We start from the raw sequence: 11,340 nt of genomic DNA on the forward strand, positions 1-11,340 counted from the left end.
TCAACGCTGTCGGTGAGTTTGGATGTGCATGAGAAACCATCGACCGTTGGTTGTGCCTTGAAATTACCACACGCTACACGTACACACGTGAATGCACATCACAAGCCTCCTCATTACTACAGGTGCGATATACATTCATTGTTGTCATTGGGTTTAACATACAAGGGACTCACCGACCAATGAGTGCAAACTGCAGTTGCAACACTGTAGACACAACAGATCATCAGAAACATCTACAAACAATAAGATCATTCAACAAGCACAGGACCATCATAAATGCAAGGTAAGTGGAAGCAGCCATCTATGCTAGTTTCACGTTTCGCGTCTCTCTCTTTTTCAACACCTAAATCACCATTTTCAGCCAATCACAGGTCAAGAACTCTGCATTGTTTACATATTGCTCCTGAACTCTGACCTAACTTTGACTCCACTGCGACCGGGAGTGAAGGTGATGTCATCAGTGTTTGTGTATGTGTGTGCGCGCGCTCTTCTGTCACTTTACGGTTTAATTGGTTCTCACATAAATCAGCTGCTTTCTCTGACAATGTACAACCCTGACTCGTACAGCTTTACAACTTTGTGTATGCATGTGTGAGGGTGTGTGTCATTTAAAGAGAGAGAGAGTGAGAGAGAGACACTGCGGCATACCATGCTATAGTACAACAGTAGGGTCTTAAATGCACAATGCCAAAGATTTGATTCTGCTACTGAAAATACTAATTTTTATTCATACAATTACTAACGGAAAAATATTTGTGGTCACACTTCAATCGCTGTTCAAATATGCACCCCAGAGCTGTTCTGTATGTGATGTTTGTTTTGAATATCTGTGGGTGAGCCGTCTAGGCGGCAACCTAAAGAGCGGCTCAATGCACATGTGCACACTATAAAGCACAGTAATAAAATTTAAACTAAATCTGCATTACATTCTTCTATTTGTAAAAGTAGAAACTTCAATTGAAATTTTGGGTAAGTTTGGGTCTGTATGTATCTTAACACGCTAATAAATGCACTGCAATATGATGTATTAAATGAGACAGAGATTATTCAGAAATGTTCTTACCTGTATCATCCTGTGGAGAGTTCTCTTTATAAAAACCTGCAGATGAGAGAAAGAAAAAGAAAATGAAGTTTGAATATTAGAAATCAGTTAAAGTATTAACCCAAGAGATGCTGTGCATTAGTCAATTTAACAATTGCAAGACTATTTATACATATAGCACAAGTGACAAAAATTATTTTTAAAATGAACACGGTGATCAGTGACACCTGTTATTTATCATATTAATCATAATATGGACTACCGGCACATCCGGGAACTTGACTTTAAATTGTCACTGCCCCTTTTTGGGGGAAAACAAACTAGACTTCTCATAGACTTCCATGCAGAATAGCGTAACAAAGCAACGTTCGTACACAGCCGACAGGCATAAATAACTTAAGAAATCAGTCATTAAACTTGTTGAGTAATTATCTGTCCACCCTGCCTGCCATAAAGCGCGAAAAATAAATAAATAAAAACACATTTAATTTGGTCGATATAAAACATGTCCCTTTTATTCTCCCAGCGTCAAATGTGTGTAACAACGCTACCCAGTAATTGCTGGAAATATCGCTAAGACAGTTAGTTGTATGGCTGGATGGAAAAGTCCACTTAGTACTGTAAATATAAAGACATAATATATTATAAATACAAAGTAACTTTCAAATATGAAGTAAAATCATTCACTGCTTTCCTGTTGACTCGATGAGGTACGAGTAGATGTCCGGGTAAGACACCTCTGGCCAATGGGGAGCATTGTTACACAAATTTGACGCTGTGAGAATGAGGGGGACATGTTTTTATATTGACCAAATTAAATGTGTTATTGTATTTTTCGCGCTCTATGGCAGGCAGGGTGGACAAATAATTACTCAACATGTTTAATCTGATTTGATTTCTTAAGTTATTTACACCTGCCGGTTGTGTACGAATGTTGCTTTGTTGTGAACCTGTTCAGAGACATTCTATGATGTTGCGCCGGTTGTGCGTATTGACTAAATGTCCGACAAGCGAAGAAAAAGTAAATTACCGTACATTTTTTTTTATAATCTATAATTATAATCTGAGGACAATAAAACTACATTCTATATACTAGATATTTAAGGGGATAATAATTTCCTCATCCTCATGTTGACAGTACTCATTGACTTCCATAGTAGGAAAAACAAATACTAAGTCAATAGGTACGAGCAACTGTGTGCTTACCATCAACTATCAAAATATCTTCTTTTGTGTTCAATAGAATAAAGAAACTCATACAAGTTTAGAACAACAGGACTCGGTGAGGAAATAATATCAGATTTTTATTTTTTTGGGTGGACTATCCCTTTAATAAGTCTCCCATCTTTTTCTTTTAAAGTTGCTTTGAAACAGTGCAACATTGCAAAAAAGCAATTGAATATGCATTTATCATATGTAAAGGTATCAAAAATGATAAACATCCCATATAGGTTTCATTTATACATACATTTTCCACCTACAGCCTTATATAAATCTTATAAAGCACAAGCTTAAAGGGACACTTTTTTTTGAAAATATGCTAAATTTCCAGCTCCCCTAGAGTTAAACATTTGATTTTTACTGTTTTGGAATCCATTCAGGCGATCTACGGGTCTGGCACTACCACTTTTAGCATAGCTTAGCATAATCCATTGAATCTGATTAGACCATTAGCATCGCGCAAAAAATATAGAGAGATGTTTTTCCTATTTAAAACTTGACTCTTTATTAATCAAAATTAAAAGTTGCAATTTTCATGACAGATATGACTAGGACTATACTCTCATTCTAGCGTGATAATCAAGGAATTTGCTGCCGTAACATGGCTGCAGGTGGCGCAATGATATTACTCAGTGCCCGAAAATAGTCCCCTGCTATTGAAAGTTACTAAAGGGGTTACTACAACTCTTAATTTTCTGTCAGTCTTAGTACACGATGTAACTATAGAACAGTCAAGTTTAAATAGGAAATATATCAAAACTCTTTGGCTATTTTTAGCGTGATGCTAATGGTCTAATCAGATTTAATGGATTATGCTAAGCTATGTTAAAAGTGGTAGCGGCAGACCCGGAGATCAGCTAAATCAGCTGGATTCCAAAATGTGAAAAATGAAATGTTTCACTTTAGGGAACTGGAAAATGAGCATAGTTTCAAAAAAGTGAAGTGTCCCTTTTAAGGACACACAATGACGTATGCGAAACTACCACTTCAGTGTTTACAAGTATGGAGAAAGGACCGTTCTGACATTGTTGTATGTGGAATGATACCAATTCATGTCTTTGTGTCAGTTTATTGTTTAAATGGTCTGCAAATGTGCATTTCATATATGTAATGTGTGACCTTTCAACGTGATTTTGTAATACGAAAGGTTGCACTGGTGCGTCACACGGCTAGTGCAAGACGAGAAGTCGTTTTTTTCTGTTTTCCTCAAAAAACGTAATTTCTTTTCAACTGAACAGCAAAAACAAACATCTTGGATGACATGAGGCTGAGTAAATTGTTGTTTTTATTAGTAATCCGGATAGTCCACTCAAAATTGAAAATTCAGTCATAATTTATTCACACCCAACCGTATAAATTTCTTTGCTCTGCTGAACACAAAGGAAGATATTTTGAGCAATATTTGTTACCAAACTATTTCTAAACACCATTGACTTTCATTGTATTTTTTTTAGGTCAATGGTGCACCTGTTTGCTGCGTCATTACAAATATCTTCCTTTGTGTTCAGCAGAGCAAAGAAATGTATACAGGTTGGGTGTGAGTAAATGATGACAGAATTTTCCTTTTTGGGTAAACTGTCTGTCTCTAAAAATATGTAATCTAAAGAGAAATGTATGAAACTTCTTACAAACTGATCACTTTCTGGTTAAGCGAATCACTATAATATTGGCCATTTTAAATATAATAATGAAAAAAAATACTGAACCGTAGACAAGAAACACTGAGAAACACTAATCTACTATCTTACTTAGCAAATGCATTAAATTCCTGCATTCCAACTGAAAAGACTGTGCCCACATTTTAGCCAGTATCCTTTAAAACAAATGTAATGATTGTAAGAAAGTACTTTTAAAAGTATGGACCCTAAAAATGAACGTCCTACCATGAACAAACTCAAAGGAGCTTTAAAACAAAGCTGCTTCTCATTCTTAAACAATACTTTCTCTCTATCCATCTTTCCCTCAGATACACATGCACCCATCTGCCTAGTCATCTCACTTCTCTCCCTCAGGATACGACCCCAGCGACCTCCCCAAAATCCGCCACGTGTGTATGTCCACGAGTGTGATCCCGTCGGCTCGCTGACAGCTGCCGATTTTTGATCTGGCACACGCAGGGCACCACACACACACTTCAGCAGTCTTTGGCATATGGCGCATCGGGAACACACACGCACTCCAGCCTCCTCAATGATAATCTAATATCTGTGATGGCTGTGGACCGTTGGTATTGAACTACAGTAGCAAATATTCACCGTCTGGCGACTGTGCCACACACACACACACACACACACACACACACACACACACACACACACACATTTCTAACTCTTGAAAAGAACTTCCCTAAAAAGTTCTTGCATGAGCTGAATTCTGCATGCATTTCATTAAAACCCTAATAAATGTCTGGATGTAAAATTGTCTTAAAAATAAATAATGCAATCATCAATGCAAATATTTTTTAATGTTGAAATACTTTTTGCAACTCCTAAAAGTTTATATAATATGCAGATTTAATAAAAATGAATCTTTTGAGACCTCTTTTAAACAGTGTGCATGCTAATCCGAAGATTCACTGGTCAGCTCCATATACTGGTCGATCATTATTCTAATCATTCATTTCATATAATGCTATTGGACTGAGTGTGTATGTGTGTTGAATGGTTATACACACATGCGCAAAAGCCCGCACACGGTAAGATATCCATGCATGCATATGTGCAGGTACTGAGACATATGTATGCAAACACACACGCTGACTTCAACAGCCTGCCCTCCACCCGAGGATCACTGCCCAGATGTCTTGTGTTCCACTTGACTGATAGAAGAAAAGAGGGTTAGGGGGATTGGTGTACAGATGTAGTGATATGTAACCCGAATATCCTTTTTTTTATTTTCCAGAACGTCATCATTCAGATCCAAGGACATCAGATCCCGAACGACCCCCCAACTACTCCCAAACAGCCCCTCTCCTCTCATCACAATATATCTGTGTGGTTTTCTACTCGCTATAAAAAGGCAAACTGAGTGATAATAGTTAATTTTTTTTCATTTATTAGGCTTACAACCAATTGTTCATGTAAATTAAAGAAATTCACTTTATTTAAAAAATTCATTTTGATTTAACACGATTGATGCAGTTTTTTTTATTTTTAAACATAGTTGCATCATTTTAAACCGAATTGAAATCGTAACTTTTTGGCTTAACTTGATGTTTTTATTTTAAAAGAACATGACTCTGTCAAGTATATTACATTTTTTTGCTTCTCATCCAGTTTACTTATTTTAAACATGTTAAATGGGACATATAATGAAAATCAGACTTTTTCCATGTTTAAGTGCTATAATTGGGTCCCCAGTGCTTGTATCAACCTAGAAAATGTAAATAAGAACAAAGTAACTTAGTTTTGGTAAACTATTCTCTGCAAGCATGTGAAAAAATAGGTCATTGAAAGTTGGCTCCCCTTGTGATGTCAGAAGGGGGTAATACCGCCCCTTAATCTTGCACTATCCAACCACGGCACTGCCATTTAGTGCAGAGATCAACTCATTTGCATTTTAAAGGACACACCCAAAAACGGCACATTTTTATATTGGTTAATAGAGACCTGAAATGAAAACCACACCCACCGGGGGGGACAATCCAACCGTCTCCATTGATTATTTTTAAGCGTGATGCTAATGGTCTAATCAGATTCAATGGATTATGCTAAGCTATGCTAAAAGTGGTAGCGTCAGACCCGGAGATCAGCTGAATGGATTTTAAAACGGTAAGAATCAAATGTTTAACTCTCTGTTCATTCTAATATTTACCATAGTGGAATAAATAAATGAATGCAAATGAATCAAACAATATACAGCTATGCATATATGACAAAGACTGTCAATATATTTTGGAGAGAACATATGGAGACAAGATTAAAATACAGTAATAACTTAAAGGCTACATATTGAATTAATAATGTATTACTTAATTTTTTTTAATGATTCAAGTGTTACTGGTAAAGTTAAACAAACAGGATTAAATCATTAGCCTCTTTCACACAGTAATTCTGTTAAATTACCATGAATTTACCAGAATGGATTTACCAGTAAATACAAAAATGTGCTGTTCACACATGCAGTGACGTTCCGTCTTTTTACCAGTAAGACATCATTCACACATCAGTATCAAAATACCGGTAAACTCGGAGAGAAAGCGGAAGTTACCTGTGGCGCGCGGCCGGCGAGCTCCGTCCGTGTCTGTAAACGGCGGGTTATAACTTAATATCCACGGTCCGTATTTTGTTGTTTTCACATCTGTGGCAAGCGGTCGCGAAGTTGCTCGTGACCAAACAACATTGCGTTGGGCGGCGTCAAACGGATGCGCATTTGCACGTTAGGCTTCACAGGTGGTGTGCTAAGGACGTCTGCAATTTGGCAATTAGATGGTAAGCTGTTTTAAACAACTTTGGTGAAGAAATGTGGATGTTAACTTCAGGTGTGCTCGACTTTTAAGCAACATGTGTGTGGAAACGTCCGTAAACAGTCTGGGGGAAACCGCGTCACCTGTATAAAAAACTTTCTGATTGGCACGCCCGATCTGTCAGCGCGGTCTGACGTCATCTAAATGCCGGTAATGCTATATTTTTCGTTCACACACAGCGCTTACCGGCAAATTACCGTTAATCTTACAACCTGTCTTACTGGTAAATTGGGAGCACTGATTTACCGGAAAGGTTCTGTTCACACATGACATGTTAACTGCAATTTACCAGTAAATTACCAGTAAAGACTGTATGTGTGAAAGGGACTAATGTCACCTCGCACTGTGTTTTGATTGGAATACACTGAAATACATCACTTCCGGTCAGCGTGAAGTCATTTTTTAACAAATCCAACAGTCAAAACGATCCGAAAATTAAGTATCCGCATACGGTCGGTTGGCACCTCATCCAGCGCCTTTGCGACTCTCCATGAGAGAATGAATGACTTCCAGTTTATCGGCCATCATTGGTCGTGTGCAGTGGAAAGGCGGCTTTACACTTTTATTGAAGAGAAAGTCAAGCTGCTGTATAGACCGGATTCAGATCATTACCATACTAACAGGTTGCAAGCTAAACTTTGTATTTATTTTAAGATACAGTATATTACATCACTTTTTTGTGTTTTTGCATTTATGCATTTGGCAAACACTTTTACCCAAAAGCGACTTACAGTGCTGTGGCTTAGTTGGTAGAGCATTGTGTTAGCAGTGTAAAAAGCCATGGGTTTAAACCCAGGGAACACACATACTGATAACCCTGTAATGCACGTTCAGTCACTTTGGATAAAAGCGTCTGCCAAATGCAGTCAGCCTATATTTTTTCATCAGTATTTGTCTTCCTATACAAAGTCCTATACAAGTTGAGCTATAGAAACACCGTTTTTATTAAAAGGTCTATAATGTTTTTACACACACTTAGCATTGAAAAAAATAAAAAATTTAAGACAACAACATTTATGGGATAGCCAAAATCTACCTGTTTGACATATAAGTCGAGATTTCTATGGCAACAACAGGGTCAAATCATGAGGTCACTGAACGGCCAGAGGCAGGGGGGGTTTATGATCCTTGTGCGGGTGGGTGGACAGGAAGTTTATCATCTGTGTGTTTATGACATGTGTGTTTGTGTGTTTGTTTATTTGTGGGGGATAGGCTTACAAACTGAAATACGCACACAAACAGACTTCTTCAAATATCCACTTGATAATGCTGCATATGGAAATTCATATGACACAAACACATACACAGTGTAGTGTTGTGTCTCAGTTGGTTAAGCATTGTGTATGCATCGCAAAAGGTTATGGGTTTGAACCCAGGAAACAAACATACTGATTAAAAAATGTAAATCTATCTTTGATAAATGTTTGACAAAAGCATAATGTAAATGTCTGCTCCTCTGTGTGTTTGTGTGTTTGTTTGTTTGTTTGTTTCCACCCTGACATTTAAGACTTTTAAGGTCTTGAACAAATCAGCACAAATTAAATTTCCTCAAATAATAATGTAAAAATTTATGTATATTAAAAAACGCACATGTTGGCATCTTCTTCCGCTCTCTCTCTCCGCTCAGTAAGGTCAGTAAAAGGAGAAAGGTTACACAGAAGTGAAAGGTCAAGGCTGTTGACTACAGTTGTATTCTGGTATGCGCAGTGACCAATCCAGAGATAGGAAGCGTTGCTATAGCAATGTATGTCAGTCATTGTAAATGTAACTTTTGCATTGATGATCTCATTAAAGGAAATGAAATTACGTCATGTTCAGTTTACTGTGCTGTACAGTATGAGATGTCTGCAGTTGTGGTGTGTGTGTGTTTCAGCCAAACAGATGCTGTGTGCTGTAAAATCTGGGAAGTGATGATAACCTTTGGGTGGTTAATGCTGGTTGTGTTGTGTTTCCATCTAAAATGAGAATCTAAGTGTTTTATCCTTTATACACTCATCGCAGTGGTCCCATACCATTTTTGTTTCCCCAAAGAACTGTTTACTCAAAGTTTTTTTTTCTGTATATGTCAAACTACACTTGACTGAATCAAGTTTTCTTAAAATCAAATTAATGTTAATTAATGCTTATTTAATAAAAAAAATACTTAAATTATGTGCAATCATTGTCCACAATTTATTTTCAGTGTATAACTTAAATACATCTAGATAAATTTAGTATTTTACAGATACGACACAAAAGAGATTATCACTAACCCCACAACTGCACGTGGTTAAAAAAATCTAAAACAAATTATTTTAAAGATAATATGTTAAGTTTTAGTGTGGTTAACTTTTTCCTGATAAAAAATTTGCTTGATGTCATTGGCGTGTTTTTGTGCCGCTCGAGGCGGATTCGCTCAAGTTCAAAAGTTCATGTTTTACGATTCCTCGCGGACGCGCATATAAAAACATTCCTCAGTAGAGCTTTAAAAGCCTCACTGTCCCCAAACTCCAGCTCTGGACCCCCATTCATCACAGGACACTAACATTTCAACCCATACGGGAGACAAACAAGCAAAAACACAGTATTTAAGCATGCATGATCATTTACACTTCAAGTTGCGTTGTGAGCTCTAAAATATATACTGTACTCGTATAAACCTAGCAATGTTGATAATAAAGAAAAATGACAAAACGCGACGTAAACATTTCGTTTGAATTGCGACGTGTAATATTTAACTGTAGATAAAAAGTCAGTAACTTGCCCCGTTTGGAGAATTCAAACCCGTTCGGTCGGTTCTCCACCTCCATCCTCCAGCAAGATGAGTTCAAGAGTGTCTCTCTCCGGTCCGCCTGTACTGACCTCTGCGAACCCTCTGCTCTCTCCGCGCGCTCGTGTCAAGAGATCCGCGTGAAAACACCTTGCTGAGGTCACGTGACGACACGCCTCCGAGTCGCCTTCTGGGAAATATAGTTCAAAAAGTTAATTGAACTACAGACAGACCGACAGATAGGTTGCGCTGCGGTTAAATAAAATGTAATAACAATATAACGTTATGGCCGTTGTTTGTTTACTTACGCATGGCGACCTACTACCAGCAGTGAACGGCGTTCGCGTTCATCAGCTAGCTAATAGTGCACGAAATTAATGTGGCTGATGAATACTGACAAACTCTCATTATCTACTATTGCAAATGGAGATCCCAAACAGCAAGACAGCTCCGACAGTAAACAGTACTACTGCAGTGGAGGTACACATTTGATGTCTGTGGAGGTATGAGATATTTTCAAACTGCCCCTGCGGAAGCCGATTACGTACCACCCACCCTCATTAAAATATTACCTGTGTACAGTACACATCTCTAGCACACAGATGTGGTATCTGAGGTACCTAGCAAACAGACAGAGCGTTCCCCTAACGTTAGTTTCTGGTTATCGTTTGGACCAAATAATAACGTTCTGGGAACGTTCTTTTTAGGTTTTATTTTTGCCACCATAAAATAACCCCCATAACGTTGCATGGTGGTTATTTTTTAAATAACCTAAAAATAACTTATACATATCGTTCTCTTATGTTTTTTTTAACCATAAAATACCATTCCCATACTGTTGCAGGGTGGTTATTTTTAAAACAACCTAAAATTACTTATACATAATGTTCTCTAATGGTTATTTTTTGGTTATTTTTATAACCATAAAATAACGTTCCTAAAATGTTGCAGGGTGGTTATGTTTTTAAATGACCTAAAAAAAACTTATACAACGTTCTATAATGGTTATTTTTTGGTTATTTTTGGAACCATAAAATAACGTCCCATAACGTTGCAGGGTGGTTATTTTAGACTAACCTAAAATGACGTTAGAATTCTGTAAAGAAAACTTTCCTGGCTAACCAAAAACATTTTAAGAACAAAAAATCTAACATTAGGGGAACGTTTTGGGAACCAATATAATATTTAATTAATATTGGTTTGTTTTATAGACCCCTTCACGGTTCACGTCACAGGCGTTGAATTGATATTAATTGGAATGCACAACCAAAAAATGAGATGAAATTATTGAAACATTAAAAAAACGGAGTTATCTCGTTTGCAACGAAACTCTTCATTTATAAACAAAGACAAAGGTCTATAAAGGAGACTTGATGCAGCCCTTCGACCACTAATGGAGTTCAGAGCTTCTCGTGCATTCATGGCCTTCTGCTGCCCCCATGTGTTTATTAATAGTACTTTACACTTTACCTTTTTTTTTGCTATTTAGTATTGCTAATGTCTGATTTCACAAGACATTTTCAACTAAAGCCTATTGCAGATCACGGACAATTTTAACATTAAATCATTTATTTAAACGGGAAGCCTAAATCATATTATTTTTTTCAATAGGCTACGAATATTAAATCTATGTTGCAGCTTTATAGGCTACATTTAATTTCGTGGCTTTTCGGATCTATCTTATTTAACCTAACTATTATGTCTATAGCATTAGTGATTATTTATCATATTTGTATTGCTAGTCCAGTAGGTGGGGGCAGAGAGAGATAAAGAGAGAGAGAGAGAGAGAGAGAGAGAGAGAGAGAGAGAGAGAGAGAGAGAGAGAGAGAGAGAGAGAGAGAGAGATCAGTAGCATCAGTGTGT

The 11,340-nt window shown here is 37.2% G+C and overlaps 1 protein-coding gene across 1 annotated transcript in view; it reads right to left on the reverse strand.

Annotated features, from left to right (window-relative positions):
* nr6a1b (nuclear receptor subfamily 6, group A, member 1b) overlaps positions 1–9,646 on the reverse strand; it is a 36,193-nt gene extending 26,547 nt beyond the window's left edge. Inside the window, 2 exon segments of the mRNA XM_055180569.2 lie at positions 1,064–1,099; positions 9,472–9,646. Of these exon segments, the coding sequence (XP_055036544.2) occupies positions 1,064–1,099; positions 9,472–9,517 (82 nt within the window). The 5' untranslated portion in view covers positions 9,518–9,646.
* Between the last annotated feature and the right edge of the window lie 1,694 nt (positions 9,647–11,340).

The sequence above is a fragment of the Misgurnus anguillicaudatus genome, chromosome 9, assembly GCF_027580225.2.
Source record: "Misgurnus anguillicaudatus chromosome 9, ASM2758022v2, whole genome shotgun sequence".
NCBI lineage: Eukaryota > Metazoa > Chordata > Actinopteri > Cypriniformes > Cobitidae > Misgurnus > Misgurnus anguillicaudatus.